Below are 20,927 nucleotides of genomic sequence, written 5' to 3'. Positions count from 1 at the left end.
GGAAGTATTTTGTGTAGAAATGCACTTGGGTTTTCCCTTTGGAACAACAAATGGCTGAAATACGTGCCAGCACTGCCATTCAAATGAACTCTATGTTCAACATAGTGTGTGCCTCTACCTAATGAGGAAAAAAAGGAGAGAAAACAAGTAGAATCCACTCACCACCAGGAACTTGGGATGGAACTTATAGGCACTGTTCAGTTCATGTAAAGAGGAAGATTAATTTTTCAGACCGTAGTCTTATTTAGCAATACTATTCTAAGCTACACCTTATCTAGCATTTTCATTTTTTAAAGATGAGGAATATAATAAAATAATGCAAGTAGGGATCAATATATTTGTTTTTTCCTTGCTTCTTGGAATTCTTGAATTCCAATATTCCAGGATTGCTAACAGACTGAGACAGTCATACTGTGTCATCGTTTCCAAACATAAACAGTATGCTAGTCTCCCATACTGTTAGATTTCTGTGGTTTTCACCTGAAATAAGATTTGTTGTTGTCTGAGGGGTGCTTTAATTTAATTTGATTTAATTTAATTCTGTCAACTGTTATTATAAAATCCAGAGGTGCGGAGGGAGGGTTCGGACTGGAATTTGGTTGGCTGACATTATTACTGGAACTGCACTGCTAAGGCCTGACTAACTATTGGCACTTAACTGACAATCTTTTCCTCCAATTGCAACTTTGCACAACTGGTTGCACTTTAAAATTCCTTTTACCTCCTGCACTTTAAAGACTCCAAGACTCCATAACTGCTGCCCATGCTGCTACCTAGCCCACTCTTTTTAACATTTATACTGACACTTTACGGTTTTGGAGGGCGAAAAAATTGAAATTGAATCCAGACAAGACAGAGGTCCTTGTGGTCAGTCACAAGGCCGAACAGGGCATAGAGTTACAACCTGTGTTGGATGGGGTTAGACTCCTGAAGACGCAAGTTTGCAACTTGGGAGTGATCCAGCCCCCCCCCCCCCCCCCCCCCGTTTAAGGAGCTCCATTGGCTGCCATTCACTTTTCGGTCCCAATTCAAGGTGCAGGTAATCGCCTACAAAGCCCTGAACGGTTCAGGACCAGTCTACCTTCGTGACCGCCTTTCCCCCTATGAGCCTACACGATCCCTTCGATCTTCAGGGGAGGCTCTCCTCTTGTTCCCAACACTATCACAGGCTTGGCCTGTTGGAACAAGGGAGAGGGCCTTTTCTGTGGTGGCCCCTCAACTTTTGAATTCCCTACCTAGAGAGATTAGGCTGGCCCCAACCCTGTCTGTCTTTATTAAACAGCTTAAAACATGGCACTTCCGGTGTGCATTTGAATAATCCACAACATGATAGCCCCCATCACTGATATACTGCTTCCTCACACTTTATTTTTCTCCCTATCCATTCTATCCCAAATCTTCTCAGGAAATCCTCTGACTCATGTCCATGCACTTTATTTGAATGGTCTTGAAATTATGCACTTTTATACAACCACCCCCATTTTCTCCATCAGTGGTGATACTTGTTTACTACCTCACTTTCATATAGTAATGATGGTTGTATATTGTATTTTGCGTTTTAATTGCAATTGAATTATTTAATTGTTTATTTTATTTGATTGCTGTGTCAACACTGTTTTTAGTTATTGATGCTTGTTTTAACTTGTTATGTTTTGTTCTGTTTTGGGCTTGGCCCCATGTTAGCCGCCACGAGTCCCTTCGGGAAGATGGTGGCATGATAGAAAAATAAAGTATTATTATCATCATCATCATCATCATCATCATTGTTGAGCCTGGAACCACAGGTTTCAGTAGTGGCCAGGGGAGCTTTTGTACAACTAAAACTTGTGCGCCAGCTGCACCCGTACCTTGAGAAGCCTGACTTGGTCACTGTGGTCTAGTTACATCCCATATAGATTACTGTAATGTGCTCTACATGGGGTTGCCTTTGAAGACTGTTCGGAAGCTTCAGTTGGTCCAACAAGCGGCAGCCAGGTTGCTCACCGGAGTGGCATATAAGGGAGCATACAACTCCCCTGTTGCGTCAGCTCCACTAGCTGCCAGTCTCCTACTGAGCACAATTCAAAGTGCTGGCTTTAGCCTATGAAGTCCTAAACGGTTCCGGCCTAGTCTACCTGCCAGAACATATCTCCCTCTATGAACCACCTCTGAGTTTAAGATCATCTGGGGAGGCCCGGCTCTCGATCCAACCTCCTTCACAAGTGCAACTGGTGGGGACGAAAGACAAGGCCTTCTCAGTGGTGGCCCCCCCGGCTGTGGAACTCCCTCCTTAGCAATATCAGCCCCCTCCCTCCTTAGGAAGAGAGTAAAAACTTGGCTTTGGGAGCAGGCATTTGATAAATAGTGCAGTGCAAAAAAAAAATTTAAAACCTGGAAATCGTGCAATGGATTTTGGAATGGCTTTAGACCTTGCCTTTGGATGATGTGTCTCATATTGGAATGTATTTTAATTATGTTTTATGTCTGTTTTAATTTTTATAATTCTCTTTCATGTCTGTGTTTTATGCCCAAGGCACTGTATAAATGCCATTTGTACGCTGCCTTGAGTCAGTAGAGAAAGGCAGGATATAAATATGGTAAATAAAGGCACATACAGTAGAGTCTCACTTATCCAAGCTAAACGGGCCAGAAAAAGCTTGGATAAGCGAATATCTTGGATAATAAGGAGGGATTAAGGAAAAGCCCATTAAACATCAAACTAGGTTATAATTTTACAAGTTAAGCACCAAAACATCATGTTTTACAACAAATTTGACAGAAAAAGCTGTTCAATATGCAGTAATGTTATGTTGTAATTACTGTATTTACAAATTTAGCACCAAAATATCACAATATATTGAAAACATTGACTACAAAAATGGCTTGGATAATCCAGAAACTTGGATAAGCGAGGCTTGGATAAGTGAGACTCTGCTGTAACAGCAACACCTGTTTCCTGCAAGTCTTTCACATTTATTTCACTTTCTTCTTTTTGATTCTCTGTATCCCCGGGTAGAATAGGTTTTACTATGAATGTGACTCATAAGTATAGGAAATGTGCAGTATATTAAACTGTCACAAAGACAACTTAAAATGTTTAAGTTCGGATGTTACTTTCATCTTAATATATTTTGAGAGAGCTGATCTGCCACATGTCAAATCTTGTGGGTAAGGTCTCATGTTAGAGGAAGAGGTAACCACATGCATTTTGCTGTTCCTGCTTGTCTCCTCTCAGGGCACTAGGCACAAAGCCCTCCTGGATAAATGGACTAATTGAGGCCTTGCTGCAGGCAAACCAAGCCAACATCATTGCTGTTGATTGGGTCCAGGGAGCGACAGCAGCCTATCCGACTGCAGTAGAGAATGTTATGAAGCTGGGGCTGGAAATATCCACTTTCGTCCGAAGATTGTTGGTAGGTGGACATATATAGAATGAATGAATGAATTTTATTGTAATGGTCACAGATCAGGAATACAAAGCATTAAAACATTAAAATCAAATATATTACATTAACATTAAGAGCAATGATTCAAAACATTAAAAGCAGGAAATCCCCAAGATGGGTCGTCCGGATTGGCTTTTATAAAATCTGCAGATAGGTTAAAATTTTATCCTTTAAAATCATCCACCATCATCCACAGTCTACCTCCTTATTTTTATAGCAACAACACAAAACTTAGCCACCCTAAGAATAATCGATGGTTCCCTATAATTGATGAGATGTTTTAGGTAGTAGTTGTCAGTTCTACCAGGTATCTTTTGTACAACAGGAGTAATAAAAATAGCTCAGATATCTCTATAAAAGTCACAATATAGAAGAACATGCCTGGCAGTTTCTACTTTCTCTGTACCGCATGGGCATACTCGTTCCTGGTATCGTGTGCCTGTACACCTTTCAATAATGCTGATGGCAATATATTAAATCTGGCAAGAGTGAAGGATCTTATAAATTTGGGAATGTCTAATTTTGATAAATAACTTGCTGGGGTGAGCAGCATCATGTTTTTAATTTCTGGATAGCTGCCCATTTCTCCCAGATGCAGTTCCACATTCCAGATGTGCTGCTTAATAATGTATTTGGTTTTGTCATATCCAAATGTCATTAACGCTTGAGATGTAAACCCCAAGCTTCTCAACTTTTCCTGGTTTTCCATTTGCTCTGAAAATTGTCTATTAATGTGAGGGGGGCCAGGCCTACTGGACAAGAAATCAATTTTAGCAAATAGTGGATCTTAAGGATCCATACTCAGGCCTCAATCAAAATTTCGCCTGTCTCCAGCCCCGGGGAGAGCCTTTCCTACTGGCACCGGCAGGCCCCTTGCTTCCTGCTTGCCATGTTGCTCTGGCTGACTCTGCTCCTGCAGCCAGGGAAGAAGAGTGAGGGCGGACGGCAGCAGAGGAGGCTGGAAAAGCCGGCCATATTGAAAAAAATGGCTTTGCTGTGCAAATGATTACATAGGAAATCTTGGAAACAGTTAGAGGCCTGGAAGGTGATTACACAAAAACATGGAACATTGATGCACATTAAATGCTTTCTTGAATGCACTTTTGTGGGACCTTGTTGTCTGGCCTCTGCAGTTTGAAACTAGTTTCAAACCGCATTAAGTGGTCAGTATAGATGGGGCCAAAGTCGTAATAGTGAAGTTAGGTATAATCTTTGTTGAGAGTTCACCAGGAGCACTGGCATTAGAGGAGGTTACCTCTAGGATAGAAGATCCAAGCAGTCCATAGTCCAGGAAATAATGCCCAGCTGCTCCCTGGAGGGAAGGATATTAGAGGCAAAGATGAAGTATTTTGGCCCATCATGAGAAGGCAGGAAAGCTTGGAAAAGATCATGATGCTGGGGAAAAGTGAAGGAAAAAGGAAGAGAGGCTGACCAAGGGCAAGATAGATGGATGGTATCCTTGAAAAGAGTGGCTTGACCTTGAAGGAACTGGAGGCAGCGATGGCCGACAGGGAGCACTGGCATGGACTGGTCCATGAGGTCACGAATATTCGGAAATGACTGAGTGATTGAACAACAACAACAACAACAACGACCTCTAGGATGAATAGTTGCCTAAGTACTTACATAGAGAGAGGCTGCTTAGAAAAGGACATACTGAAGTTGCTTGAATTATTCTCCCCCACCCCTTCATATCTCCTTTGAATCCTTAGGCTACAGGAGTGCCAGAGACCTCCATACACCTTATTGGGGTGAGCCTTGGTGCCCATGTTGCAGGCCTGGTGGGCCATTTCTATGATGGGATGTTGGGAAGGATTACTGGTAAGAAAAAAATACAAGAAGATCAAAGTGTAGGAGAGTTTACCAGACTCCTGTCCTTCTAGAAATCAAAAACATGAAACTTCCATTATGCCTGGTGTGAGAGATAATACAAACAAATTAAAATTTACACCAGTACCATTATCTGCCTTACTGCCAAATCACAGTAGGTTGGCTAAGAAGAGAATGCCATCCATGCCATGCCATGTCATGCCATGCACATGTTGTCTTACTTGTGTTAAGCTTCACAAGACAGGTTTACTATGGGAATGGGTTTCTAGTCCCTCAGAGTAAGGGCAAATATAAACCTTTCTGTCCTATTGAACCTTTAAACTGAGCAGAAAAAGAAACAGACAGACTATAGCAAGGAAGACAATTTGTATAAGTTACACAGGTTCCAGAGTTGTGCTTCATCTGGTTTGTAACATTGCCATGATTTATTTATTTATTTACAACATTTATACCCCACCCTTCTCACCCGACGGGATTTGAAGCACATCTCAGACCTATTTCCCTTGGAGAAAGGCTTTATATCTAAGTGAGTAGATGATACATTTGTGTAGCCAGCATGGTGTAGTGGTTTGAAGATTAGACCATTACTCTGGAGACCAGGTTCAAATCCCTACACAGCCATGAAACCCACTGAGTGACCTTTGGCAAGTCACAGTCTTTATTCAGCCTTGAAGAAAGGTAATGGCAAATCTCTACTGAACTACCTTAATTTTGCCAAGAAAATTCTGAGACAGGATCGCCTTAGGATCACCAGTAGTCAGAATGACTTGAAAACATACAACGTTTAATGTATGTGTGCAGGACAAGTGCGCCTCCAAGTTGTGAAAGACATGTGTCACATCATCTGATTGCCCTTAGTTGTATATATGTCTTGCAGTTTAAGTGTTTTGTGAGTGGTCATTGGAAGGTAAATGCAAGTTTGATTTCATGGTCTTATCGCTGAAGCTCATAGGAAGTGTCTGATATGTCAATTGCAACTTCTAATTTGACTCCTACAATTCGGAGCAGGACATCATGAGGAAGAAGAGTGTGCAAATTTAAAATTCTCTTGCACTATCTCAGTCCTTCCTGGATATTCCCTGCAGAGTACAGAGATATGGGTGTTATTGAAGTGACATGGCTTTTGCTGGTCTTGGGACCCTACCTTTCCATCTTCTACTTTCTATTGTTATTCTAGAAAGTATTAGCATATTAGCATATTTCTCCAAAATAAATGCAGGCATTTAAGCATATGTGTTTAAAGGCACCACTTCTACCATGCACAGATGTCTCTAGGTCTTTATGGAACAAAAATCTTGTTTCCACTAGGCCCCTTCCACACAGCCCCTATATCCCACAATCTGATCCCAGATTATTTTTTTATCCTTGATTATCTGGCAGTGGAGACTCATAAAAGACAATTAAAGCAGATAATCTGGGATCAGATCCTGGGATATAGGACAGTGTAGAAGAAGAATAAAATGTGTGACATCCTTTTGCTCAGCAATCTCCAGCCTTTTCTTGGTATGCCTAGTTTCTGAAATGTCTGATCCTGCAAAAGATAGCAAGGAAAAATACTGCTGTACCTTTTTGACATTATTTTTTACCATATTCCAGGTCTGGATCCTGCTGGGCCCAAATTTACCCGAGCCAGTCAAGAAGAGCGCCTGGATCCTGGGGATGCTCTATTTGTGGAAGCTATTCATACGGATGCAGACAGTAAGCAGCTTATTACAAATTCCATAATCTATTGCATAAGCTATTGGAAAATAACTGCACCCAGTCTATGAGTACATATATAGTGAGAGGCTTGGGAGATTGCTATTTCCAGCACTGTGTGTGTGTGTGTCTGGTCCGCACTGTGCTCTGCTAAGTCTTTACTTGCCCTTTCCTTTGTGCAGAAAGACCTTGCTGACTTTCTACAGACAAGGATGGCAAAAATGGTCTATTTGTGGTGGTGCGTCATCCCCCTCTTGGTTTCACATACAGGAAGTCTTTGCTTGGAAATCAAGAGCATCATTTTGTCATTTTTCTTTCCCCAATCTAGCTCTGCCATATATTTGGCAGTTTCTAGTGTTGCTATTGTTGTTTGCTTTCAAGTCATCCCTGATTTATGGCAATCCCATGGCAATTCTCTCATGGGTTTGGGGTTGTTGTTTTTTGCAAAGTTTTGTTCAGAGGAAGTTTGCCATTGCCTTCCTTTGAGGCAGAGAGAGGCTGGATCTAATAAATAATAATAATAAAACTTTATTTATATCCCGCCACCATCTCCCCACGGGGACTCGGGGCGGCTTACATGGGGCAGTGGCCCAAACAACATAAGAACAAAATATAAGCAACACAATACAATCACAATATAAAAAGATAAAACAATAATACAATATATCAATATAAACAACAATACAAGATAAAAATTTCATTTAAAACACATAAATGGTAAGACCGTAATAAAAACAAGATAAAATTATTAAAAACCCACTGGGGCTGATTAATTAATGACTATCTCCGAAGGCCTGCCGAAACATCCAAGTCTTCATTTGTTTCCGGAAGGAAGGTAGAGAGGGAGCTACACTGCCATACACAATCCAGATTATCTACCTTGAACTGGATTATACGGCAATGTAGTCTTATATAATCTAGCTCAAAGCAGATAATATGGATTATATAACAGTGTAGATACAACCAGAGTATAACTTGCTCAAAGTCACCCATTGGATTTCCATAACAGTGGGAGATTGAGCCCTGGTCTTTTGGAATTCTAATCCAGCACTCATACCAGTCCACCATGTTGGGTCTCTTGAAGAGAAATTGCTTATGTAGCTATAAAGGTAAAGGTAAAGGTTTCCCCTGATGTTAAGTCCAGTCGTGACTGACTCTGGGGGTTGGTGCTCATCTCCATTTCTAAGTCGAAGAGCTGGCGTTGTCCATAGACACCTCCAAGGTCATGTGGCCAGCATGACTGTATGGAGAGCCGTTACCTTCCCGCCGGAGCGGTACCCATTGATCTACTTAAATTTGCATGTTTTCGAACTGCTAGCTTGGCAGGAGCTGGGGCTAACAGCGGGCTCTCATTCCGCTCCCGGGATTTGAACCTGAGACCTTTTGGTCCGCAAGTTCAGCAGCTCAGCGCTTTAACACACTGTGCCACCAGGGGCCCCTATGTAGCTATGCAGTACTGGTAATATATATTGTTCTTTATGGGCAACACATTGCAGAATCTCTAACCTCAAGAAGCCCATAAATATGAAATATGAAGTAGGCAAAGGATTCAAGACAAAGCAGTGAAGTTTATTTATTTATTTATTTATTTATTTACAGTATTTATATTCCGCCCTTCTCACCCCGAAGGGGACTCAGGGCGGATCACATTATAACACACATAAGGCAAACATTCAATGCCCATAAACACATCAAACAGAGACAGAGAGAGACACGCAGAGGCAAGTTAACCTTCTTCTGAGGGGATGTTCGATTCTGCCCACAGGGGGGAGCAGCTGCTTCATCATCCACACTGACGGCACTTCCTCATACCTGGTCGTAATTTAGTTAATCTTGCCTCCCCACTTTTTATAAGTGGTACCTTATCTCCTACTTGATAGATGCAACTATCTTTCGGGTTGCTAGGTCAGCAACGAGCAGGGGCTATTTTTTATTTTTAATTGACGGGTGCTCACCCCGCCACGGGCTGGCCTCGAACTCATGACCTCATGGTCAGAGTGATTTAAGGCAGCTGCTCAACAGCTGCGCCACAGCCCGGCCCCCTTGATTATTGTTTGAGGCCCCTTCTACCCTACCATATAAAGTCCAGATTATCTGCTTTGAACTGGATTATATGGCAGTGTAGACTCAGATAATCCAGTTCAAAGCATATGATGATTTGACAATTTGGATTATATGGCAGTGTAGATGGGGCCCAAGAGGTCTCTGTGTTGAGAAAGGATTTGAAGGAAGTGGGATTCTAACAATGATCTCTTTTAGATTTTGGCATCCGGATACCTGTGGGACACATTGATTACTATGTCAATGGAGGCAAAGATCAGCCAGGATGTCCCCGTTTCATCTCATCTGGTAAGAATGGTTCAGGGTTTTCAGAAGATGCTTTTCACTGTCATTCACTGCTTGCACTCATTGTTTTCCAATTTTCAAGGACTGGGATAAAATGTAGTAGTGCCAAATGGGCATGGCACTCCTGAAAAAAATCCTGATAGCAGAGAAGTATTTTCCTCTCCACATTTTGCCTTATCACAACAAATATTCAATAGCAAGGTCCTTTGCTATAAATCTTCCTAACTAGGGCCCCTTCCACACGGCCATATAATCCATATTATCAAAGCAGATAATCCGCATTTTCTGATTTGAACTACATTGCCATATAAGCCAGTTCAAAGCAGATAATCTAGATTTTATATGGCAGTGTAAAAGGATCCTATGGTTTTCATGCTTTTAAACTGATTTAGCCATATTTTAAAAATAATATTGCTATTTAAGTATTGTTTTAATTTTGGAAAATGTATATTTTTCTTTAATCTTTCTTAAATTATTGTTAGCCAATTTGAATTCCATCTTGGTAAAAAATTAAAATATGAATTCATTATAATCAAATAATAAAATTGCTTCAAATAATAAAACTGCTTTTCAGCCGGGTGCCACTCATTTTTATATTTGTGCCAAAAGATCTAGTACCTTACATTTCTTTTGTGGAGTTTGGCCCTCCAATTTCTAAAAATAAAATTCAACATTTAGAAAGTGATGTCTGATGTCTAAATAGATTAGCCATTGGTCCCTTCTACACTGCCAAATAAAATCCAGATTATCTGTTTGAACTGGATTATATGTCAGTGTAGACTCATATAATCCAGTTGAAAGCAGATAATGTAGATTATCTGCTTTGAAAATCTGGATTATATGACGGTGTATAAGGAGCCATTGTTTATGACTGAAAATTAGGCCCCCAGGAACACTCTGTATTCACAACTTTGCAAGTTAATTTGTTACTCCAAAGTAACTGTTTTATGCGCAAGAATCACTATCCAGAAGAAGAAATGCTCTCTACACACTGAGTTGACAGCCATCAGGAACTCACATGTGTTTGTGGAACTGCCAGCTGACCTTGATCTTCTATGCTTTTTCCTCCTCTTCTGCAGGCTATCGCTACCTCATCTGTGACCATATGAGAGCTGTGCATTTCTATATAAGTGCCCTGGAGGGTCCCTGTCCCATGATGGCTTTCCCTTGCTCCAGTTATCAGAATTTCCTAGCTGGTGGCTGCTTAGATTGCTTTAATCCTTTCCTCCTGTCCTGTCCCACAATAGGTATGTTGCTTTCTGCTTTCAAATTACCATTTCAGTAAACAAGAATCTAAAATCTAGTTGAGAATGTTGAATATAAGCTCAGTCCAAAGGTGGTCCAACATTCCTAGGGAAAGATTCACAGGATGAAAAGTGGAATAGGGGGTTGCATCTACAGCAGGCATCCTCAAACTGCAGCCCTCCAGCTGTTTGGGCATCCAATTCCCTGAATTCCTGAACAAGAGGACCAAGGTTTCTGGGAGTTGGAGGCCAAAAGATCTGGAGGGATGCAGTTTGAGGATGCCTGGTTTGCAGTGTAGAAATAATTTGAAACCTGGGTTGTTGTATGTCTTTCGGGCTGTGTGGCCATGTTCCAGAAGCATTCTCTCCTGACGTTTCACCCACATCTATGGCAGGCATCCTCTGAGGATGCCTGCCATAGATGTGGGCGAAACGTCAGGAGAGAATGCTTCTGGAACATGGCCACACAGCCCGAAAGACATACAACAACCCTGTGATCCCGGCCATGAAAGCCTTCGACAACACAATTTGAAACCTCTTTAACTGCCATAGACCAATGTTGTGGAATCATGGGAGTTGTAATTTTATTAGGTCCTTATTCTTCTCTGCCGAGTGCTGATGCCTCAGCAAACTACGAATCTTAGGATTCCCTAGCACTGAGCCATTGCCCTTAAAGAGATGTCAAAATATATTAATTCTACCATGTTGATCAGGCATGGGCAAACATTTTTGCTTTGGGGCTGCATTGTGGGCCCGACCAGAAGGGCTGGGCCAGGAGGAAGGACAGCCGGGCACATGCTGGGTGTGGCAGCCCTGGGAGGAGGAGGGTCTAGGACAGGACAGGGCCAGGAGGGGGTGGGGCAGGTCCTGGGTCATTCTCAGGTTGTCCTCTTGACATACGGACAGGATTGCTTCTCCTGGGAGAAAGGCAAAACATGCGGCGACTGCCCTTATGCTCCTCCTCAAGTTGTCCTCTTGGCATTATGCTGGGAGTGAGACAGGCAGCAGCTGAGAGTGGTCTGGAGGGCTCTCAGTCACCTCTTGTCTTCCTCGAGCCGTGTTCGAGCTGCCCTCCCAACATAAGGATGGGGCCGCTTGCACCATCCTTATGCCAGGAGGAGAGCAAGACTTGCAGTGGCTGAGAGTGATCCAGAGGGCAGGCCTCTGTGTCCTTATGCCAAGAAGACAGGGAAAATAAGGAGGGCCTGAGGTATGCACCCAGAGGGCCTCATCCGGCCTCTGGGCCTTAGTTTGCCCATGCCTGATATAGATGCACCTTGGATCTTCTTGTAGGTCTTAAGGATCAGATTGCAATTTTTGCCTTGGATTGAATTGCTGACTTCTGGATCTGTAAAATTAAAAGAACAAACATTTTGTAATCTGGGTCATGTTTTTGCATTCCTTGTCAGTACCATCTGCATTCATCTGTAGAAAAGTAATCTATTGTGAAGCATTTGCCTACTTAATGTGCCTCATATCCAGAGCCATTTATCTTGGTCTTGTTTACTATTGTCTTTAATTGCATTAAGTAAAGGTAAAGGTTTCCCCTGACGTTAAGTCCAGTCGTGACCGACTCTGGGGGTTGGTGCTCATCTCCATTACTAAGCTGAAGAGCCGGTGTTGTCCACAGACATCTCCAGGTCATGTGACCGGCATGACTGCATGGAGCGCCGTTACCTTCCCGCCGGAGCGGTACCTATAGATCTACTCACATTTGCATGTTTTCGAACTGCTAGGTTGGCAGGAGCTGGGGCTAACAGCGGGCGCTCATTCCGCTCCCGGGATTTGAACCTGGGACCTTTCAGTCTGTAAGTTCAGCAGCTCAGCGCTTTAACACACTTCATCACCGGGGCATTAGATGAACATAAATGAGGAATACATTCGGTTATCTGCAAAGGCTGTGGTCATGCTTATTTACAAAGGAAAATCTAATAATAATAATAATAATAATAATAATAATAATTTTATTCTTATACCCCGCCCCATCTCCCCAAAGGGACTCAGGGTGGCTTACATGGGGCCAAGCCCGAACAGAACAATAAAAACAAGACAAGAAAACCAATAAATCTTACACTCAAATTCTTCTGAAAAACAAAATGTGCAGCCTATATAATTTAGTTCAAAGCAGATAATCTAGATTTTAGTTTGCAGTGTACTATTCTGCATTGTGTTCTTGATTTAGGACTTTTGGACAATGGAGGAGTTGACATGAAAAAGTTGCCTATGGAGGTAAAAGTCTACTTGGCCACAGCTGCATCTCCACCATACTGTGGTGAGTAATGTAACACATCTGGAAGGCTCAGTATTTTTTCCTGATATCATCTTAGGCCTATAGGATAGAGTTTAGGATTCCACAGACGCTGATCTATTTCACGAGTTAACAGAGGCAGGAATCCTACGGGTTAGGTAGGTTGGCATGTCATATATGTCAGTGGACATGTTTTAGGGGCATTGTGAAAGGACGTATCTGCTATCTTCTTGTGCAAACACAACTGCAGGCAGAGGGATGTGCCTGCTAATGGCCAGTGTAAGTGAGAGGATGCCTAGGCAACATGCAGATGCAATTGAACAGCCAAGGAAAAGAAACAGCTGTTGTCTCTTTGAGTTTCTGGTATATACGACAGTTGTGCTATTTAAAGTGGTTGTTCATGGGTTAGAGTTGGTCCACCATCAATTAGCAGCTGGTTCCTGTGGGGTTTCTAAAAAAGAAAGAAACAATTTTAGACAATGAGCACAAAGCCACTGACATATTTGGAAAGAAAAATGCCTGGCCTCTCCCTGTCAGATTCCTTAAGGAACACTGCACTAGAGTGCACTAGGCAGTTCCCAAGTTACATATGTCCAACTTATAAACAGTGTTGAGACAACAAGAAATGAGAGGAAATCTGCTGCTAGGGAGGAAAATTCACTCCTGGAAGAGTTATCATGGGGTAAAAGGTGTCTGTCTTCTCTAAAGATTTATCACCAATCCTTGTTTCCACAATAACTCAAAATTTTCAAAATCCAGTTGGCACAGGGAGAGAAAGAGAGGTGAAATCTTCTGAACGTTGTTTATTCTTTCAGTTGGTTCTGACTCTTCATGATCTCATGGACCAGCCCATGCCAAAGCTCCCTGTCGATTGTGGCCACCCTTAACTCTTTCAAGGTCAAGCCAGCCACTTCAAGGATAGCATCCATCCATCTTACCCTTGACTGACCCATCTTCCTTTTTCCTTCCATTTCCCCTAGCATCATTCTCTTCTCCAAGCTTTCCTGTCTTATTATGTGGCCAAAGTACTTCATCTTGGCATCTAATATCCTTCCCTCCAGTGAGCAGCCGGGCATTACTTCCTGGAGTATGGACTGGTTGGATCTTCTTCCAGTCCAAGGCACTCTCAGAATTTTCCTCCAACACCACAGTTCAAAAACGTCTATCTTCCTTCGCTCAGCCTTTCTTATGGTCCAGCTCTCGCATCCATAAGTAACTACAGCAATACCATTGCTTTAACTATGCGGACCTTTGTTTCTTCTGGAGTGTTGGCTATCCCTCCCAGTTTGGTGTCATCTGCAAACTTGATGATCGTGCCTTCTAACCCTTCGTCTAAGTCATTAATAAAGATGTTGAACAGAACCGGGCCCAGGACAGAACCCTGCGGCACTCCACTCGTGACTTCTTTCCAAGATGAAGACGACGCATTGGTGAGCACCCTTTGGGTTCGTTCGCTTAGCCAATTACAGATCCACCTAACCGTAGTTTTGTCTAGCCCACATTTTACTAGTTTGTTTGCCAGAAGGTTGTGAGGGACTTTGTCGAAGGCCTTACTGAAATCCAGGTACACTACATCTACGGCATTCCCTGTATCGACCCAACTCGTAACTCTGTCGAAAAAAGAGATCAGATTAGTCTGGCATGACTTGTTTTTGGTAAATCCGTGTTGACTATTAGCAATGACTGCATCTGTTTCTAAGTGTTTGCAGACCACTTCCTTAATGATCTTTTCCAGAATCTTGCCTGGTATCGACGTGAGGCTGACCGGACGGTAATTGTTTGGGTCGTTCTTTTTTCCCTTCTTGAAGATAGGGACCACATTTGCCCTCCTCCAATCTGCTGGGACTTCTCCCGTTCTCCAAGAACTCTCAAATATGATCGGCAGTGGTTCTGAAATAACTTCCGCTAGTTCCTTCAGTACTCTTGGATGTAGTTGATCTGGCCCTGGCGACTTGAATTCGTTTAGAGTGGCCAGGTGTTCCTGGACAACTTGTTTCCCTATTTGGGGTTGGATTTCCCCAAATCCTTTGTCCATTTCATGTTGCTGAGGTTGAAGATGGCTTTCTTTTTGTGAGAAGACCGAGGCAAAGAAGGTATTAAGCAGTTCTGCCTTTTCCCTGTCCCCTGTCGCCATCACCCCATCTTCTCCTCACATTTTTATACTTAAAAATGTACCTGTTCCGACTTACGTACACATTCAAGGTAAAAACAAGCCTATAGAACCTATCTTGTTCATAACCTGGGGATTGCCTATACCTGTCACATCCTGTTGGCACACCTGGGAGAGCGATGGATAGAATTCAGCTCTCAGGCTGAAAATGTTCCCCATTTCAGGCAGATTTTTCCCTTATAGTGGTGGATTTGCTCCAACCTCAGTACTAGTTCTTCCACTGTTGCTGTGTTAGATATGTGGATCACTATTATCTATACTCCTTTTTCGATCCAATTACATTGTATTCCCACAACTGTGTAAATATGCTTAGTAACCTAAGCCTTTAATATCACCCTATACTATACTACATCTGAAGAAGTAGGTTTATATCCATGAAAGTTCATGCTAAAATAAAACCGAGCTAATCTTAAAGATGCTGCTACATTCCCTTCCTTTCTTTCCTTCTCTCCCTCCTTTTTTGTTGCAAGAATCTATTTCCTTAAAAATTATCTGAAATGCTAGAGCTTCGATTTACCCACACTTTTGTTTTCTATAAGAGACTATTGCTTTGAAAATTACCTGTAATATTGAGACTTTCTATTTACCATGCTTTGTCACACTTGCTGCTGTTGTCATCAAGAGATCAATAAATGGGTGTGAACCAGCTCTGAAATGGGATCCAGTGGTGTAATCTATAGCCCCTTCCACACTGCCTCTATATCCCAGTATCTGATCTCAGATTATCTGTTTATCCCAGGTTATCTGGCAATGGGGACTCATATAATCCAGTTTAAAGCAGATAATCTGGGATGAGATCCTGGGATATAGGGTAGTGTGGAAGGGGCCTATATCAGTTATTTGTGAAATTCACCACATCTAATATTTTTTTCTTAAAAAATGTTACATTTATTTGCTATTCTTGAAGCAACCGTCATTAGATTGCCTTCTTCTTTTGGCTGGGACTAATTAAATAGGAGCAGAGAAAGTCTTGCAACATGGTGTATTTTAACTATAGAATGAATTTTCAGAATAGTTTGAAACAGAACAGAAAATATACCTAATTAACTTTCCCATAGCAGATAAAGAGATAACAGCTTTCAGAATATTTTGAAATAGAAATTATCCTTCCCTTAGCAGATAAACGGACAACAGCTAAGGCTTAGCCATTCTGTGTCCCATACAGAATGTTGTAGGATTTCATTGTGTTTTGCTTTCTTACATGATTTAAAGATCTCAGAAGAAATAATGTTACAAGAAGACGTACTGTTTTCTATTATGGTTGAATCAACAGCGCTCTGTTAGACAGAACATTATTTTTTATTGCCTAGTGTACCACAGCCTGGTGGAATTTAGCTTACAGGAGATAACAACTTTGGATATAAACATTGAGATAACCTTCCTCAGTAGCAACTCCTCATTTCGCACTAGCATCACCATGTGAGTAACAATTGAAACTTTGATGTGCCTTTGGTTACGCTTTCTACACAATGCTAGAAATATCAGCACATGACTTCAGAGATGTTACCCTTGTGTCACTGCAGTCTTATGGTTCATAAATTGTGCTTTCTCTTCTTTCTTTTTTATTGCAAAATGTTGCAGAATATGAAAATTCATTAATGAAAAAATAGTTGGGGTCCAGGAGTCCCACCAGCTGAGTAACTTGGGCTGGTGCTGGGGTCATGGGAAAAAATATAAATTCATTGGTTGTGTGGTCAAATTGAAAATTGAGAAAATTGAAAAATCATTATAGTTACTTGTTACCAATCTAGTATCATCTGGTATCTTTCTAGTGTACCCCTCCCTCCAAATCCCCACTGCCCATCTACTTCTTCCCTTGTATATATACAGAATCACATAATCACCATAGGTCTTCTCTACAACGGTCAGTTTTGTAATGGTTCAGTGACATTCAAGATGCTGACAAAAGCTGCATACTTTATCCTGCACCAAAAGATCCCTGTACTTAGCCATATCTCTTTGGAGCTTTGCAGACCCAAGCAGCAGACTCTGGGCAAAGGCCTGCTGATGCACTCCGTCCCACTGTGCCAAATAGAAAGAGTGACGCTGCTGTCCCGTCCTTCCAAAACCTGGAGTAGGAAGAAAAATGGGAACCCAATTGTTGGACAGTTCTGTACAGCACAGCTGCCAGTAGACAAAGGGTAAGCAGGAAATGCGTTTACTTTTAGCAAGGAAATTGTGCTGAATGCAATAGATCTTTTTGTCTTTTATAGTAGCTGGGAGTCACACAACGGATCACAGTGTTCATTGGAGAGATTGTGTCCTTTCACTGGGGAAACCCCAACCCGCTGAGGCTAAACAGTACACACATAATAATGTTTGAGGCATTGCTTTGATGTAAATGTTCATTTATTGTCATTTTTGTCCATCCAGTCCCATGGTGCCTTTCATTTAAACCAGGGGTCCTCAAACTTTTAAAGCAGAGGGCCAGTCCACAATCCTTCAGACTGTTGAGCGGCCGAATTATCATTTGAAAAAAAATTCCTATGCACACTGCATATGTCTTATTTGTAGTGCAATACAACAATAACAATATTTAAAAATGAAAACAATTGTAATCAACATAAACCTATCAGGATTTCAATGGAAAGTGTGGGCCTGCTACTGGTCAATGAGATAGTCAAGTTAATTAGAATTGTTGTTGTTGTGTGCCTTCAAGTCATTTCAGACTTTGGGCAAGCCTAAGTCTAAATTTATTTATTCATTTATTTATTTATGACCTTTATTTACTACATTTATATCCCACCCTTCTCACCCCGAAGGGGACTCAGAACAGCTGTAGGTACATACAATATATTATATTATTAGCATAGCACAATATTAGCATTATATATTACTATATTGAACTATACCACTATACTGTAATATTATATGTAATATATAACATAAAATTAATATTATTATATGGTATTATTAGTAGTATTATATTGTATAATATTATAATATTTTATCAATATTATATGTAATATAATATTATTATATTATATAATAATATATAATATAATATAATATAATATATATTATATTATATTATATTATATTATATTATAATATTATATTATATATTATATATTATATAAATTATATATTATATAGCCACTGTTAGCTCCAGCTCCTGCCAACCTAGCAGTTCGAAAACATGCCAATGTGAGTAGATCAATAGGTACCGCTCCGGCGGGAAGGTAACGGCACTCCATGCAGTCATGCCGGCCACATGACCTTGGAGGTGTCTATGGACAACGTCGGCTCTTCGGCTTAGAAATGGAGATGAGCACCACACCCCAGAGTCAGACATGAAACCTTTACCTTTACCTAATATTATTATAATATAATATATTATTATAATATTATATGTAATATTACCCCCCCCACCCCCCCCACCCCCCCCCCCACCCCCCCACCTCGCAAGGTCTAACTGCCATTCTGGACCAGAATGAAGAAGACGGGGCCAGGAAGACATCTTTCCACCATGTCTCCAGTATCAATTTAATGATATAATAATATATAATAATATTATACTATACTTATAATATATTGTATATACATGTAATATTAATAATAATATTATGATGTAATACAATGTAGTAATAATTATAATTCACTATTATAATTGTATATTTATATTACATGCAATATTACTAATAATATTGCAATATTAGTCGTATAATATAATATATTGTATGTATATATACTTGTAAACTGCCCTGAGTCCCCTTCGGGGTGAGAAGGGTGGGATTTGAATGTCACGAATAAATAAATAAATAAATAAATAAATAAAAAATATATACAATATATTATATTATTAAAACTGATATAAAAATATTATATTATAAAACTGAGGGCGGGGGCCAGGTAAATGATCTTGGAGGGCCGCATCCGGCCCCCGGGCCTTAGTTTGGGGACCCCTGATTTAAACTCACATAGCAGGATGCAAACTTAAAATCAAATGACAATATATACATTTCCACAGCTCTCTTTCTGCTCATATCCATCTATTTGATTCTATTTAGACTACTGTTTAACAATTAGTAATCTTTGGTATTTGAAAGGACATTCAGAAAATTGAAGGTATATAACTTCTTGCTGGAGATGCAAGATGAAGAAAGGCACCTTTTTCCATGTTTGGTGGACTTGTAGGATGGTACAAGCTTTTTGGAAGAATGTGATTAAAGAAACAAACAAAATGATTACTAATAAGGTCAAGAAAAAACCCAGAAAAGTGTATTTTAGGGTTATTTAGAGAGACAATCATCAAGGGAGATGAAAAATGGAATAGCCTTATTGTCATTGTACTATTGCACAACAAAATTAAGTTAAATCAAATGCTGTATGTCAATATAGTTTTGTTGCAGCTAGATTAACAATAGCAAAATCCTGGAAGGGAGAAAATAGTTACTTATAAAGGACTGGAGAGAGAAAAACCCCCATACATTTAGAAAATTCAAACTAACATTTGGTCAACAGGGTGTCTTACCAAGGCCCCTTCTACACTGCCATATAATCCAGATTATCAAAGCAGATAATCTGGATCTTATATGGTAGTGTAGAAGGGGCCTTGGTAAGGCACCCTATTGACCAAATGTGAGTATGTTTCCAAAAGGTACTTAATCCCCCCCCCCCCCCCCCAAATGAAAAATGATTTATAGGTGGCAGCAGATTGTTGGCTAGGAATAGAATATTATGTTCAGATCAAAGTGTATCAAATCAGGGGTATTGTGAGATATCTTTTAGAGGATAAATGCCACAGGGTGACACTTATAGTGGCAAAATTCCTCACAGTGGCAACAAGGGTGAGAAAGAAACTAACCTCCGATAGGGAGTAAACCTTGAAACCATGTATTTTAATATTGGAAATGTACTTCTCCTGAAATGAAATAATTTATTAACGACTGTTTGTTCGCTGGTGGGTCTATGGGCCTTAATAAAACCGTATGTATGTAAATCATATCAGGACAGGACTTGGAAAATTTCACTTTATATTGCATGCATATCCTCAGCATGCTTTTTTCAAGTCCTGTAAAATTTATTCAGATGGATTTTGTACCTTCTGGAAACAAACACCATCAATAGCCTGAATCAATGTAGTGCCAGAGCTCTTGCATACATAATGAATTTAATAAGACACCTACTATTATTATGATTGTATTATTGGTTCTATTGGCATTTTTTCATTTTAGTCCGTTTTTCTTTCAGGGAGATGTTCTGCCTGTCTCAAACTTTGTCTTTGACGGGGAACACACTCCTTTCTCATCGCCTCACAGTTACCTGTGCCTGACAGAGCTGCAAAAAGGCAATAGCAGGCCTCTAAGGGTGGAAAGGACTCTCTGAAATAACAAGTAGTGAAAGTGATGCATAGTTTCTGTCATAAGAAAGCAAATGCACATTCATTTCCTCTTTGCCTGCATTTAGCCAAAACCCCTCAGCTTTGCATCTAAGGAAATCACAGGTGGAGTGCATGGAAGATGGCTGTGCAAATCTAGAAACTTCCTCAGTTTGCATTCAACTATAGCTGTTCCTCTCCAAAGATGTGATCTGAATGTGGGATGGTAGGAGCAGGATTGTAGCCAACACTGGACATCTGATTTCCTTTTCCATGTTTTTGCCTGTCTTTATGCATCATTCATACAGTAATTACTAAAGAACAAAAGACTAGTTGAAACGTGTTTTATTTCTTGGATCTGCTGTTGTCCACACACATAGAGGTTAGGAGGAGTAATAACTCTTGGAAAATAAAATTCAAACATGGCTTAGTATCAGAAGTGTCCAGCTCAAATTCTTTTGATACAAGGTTATAGGAACAACTTGAATCCAATATATTCTGGAAAGGTCCCACGGTTGTAGAGATCATTCTCTTTAAAGATTCTTTCCTCACTCACTGATTCTTTCCTTGGAGCGAGAATTTTCTGTGATGCTCTAGTCAAAGAGTAGCCACAAAGAGATGCTATTCTTGTATGTGGGGGATTTTA

General features: G+C 40.7%; 1 protein-coding gene across 5 annotated transcripts in view; it reads left to right on the top strand.

Moving 5' to 3' along the window:
* The window catches only part of pla1a (phospholipase A1 member A), a 34,583-nt gene extending 13,869 nt beyond the window's left edge, over window positions 1-20,714 (top strand). For 4 of the 5 annotated variants that reach the window (XM_003226779.4, XM_062971349.1, XM_062971346.1 and 1 more), the window contains 9 exons: window positions 3,215-3,392; window positions 5,138-5,246; window positions 6,852-6,953; window positions 9,213-9,302; window positions 10,379-10,546; window positions 12,726-12,815; window positions 16,272-16,380; window positions 16,935-17,102; window positions 20,155-20,714. In XM_003226779.4, the coding sequence (XP_003226827.1) occupies window positions 3,215-3,392; window positions 5,138-5,246; window positions 6,852-6,953; window positions 9,213-9,302; window positions 10,379-10,546; window positions 12,726-12,815; window positions 16,272-16,380; window positions 16,935-17,102; window positions 20,155-20,236 (1,096 nt within the window). In that variant the 3' untranslated portion in view covers window positions 20,237-20,714. Of the gene's footprint in view, window positions 1-3,214; window positions 3,393-5,137; window positions 5,247-6,851; window positions 6,954-9,212; window positions 9,303-10,378; window positions 10,547-12,725; window positions 12,816-16,271; window positions 16,381-16,896; window positions 17,103-20,154 lie in introns of those variants that run through there. The other variant, XM_062971347.1, reaches the window with a different exon arrangement.
* Window positions 20,715-20,927: the final 213 nt, after the last annotated feature.

This window comes from Anolis carolinensis, chromosome 2 (genome assembly GCF_035594765.1).
Source record: "Anolis carolinensis isolate JA03-04 chromosome 2, rAnoCar3.1.pri, whole genome shotgun sequence".
NCBI lineage: Eukaryota > Metazoa > Chordata > Lepidosauria > Squamata > Dactyloidae > Anolis > Anolis carolinensis.
The sequence above is the reverse complement of the archived record's forward strand: the minus strand, read 5'-3'. Positions and strand labels throughout refer to the sequence as shown.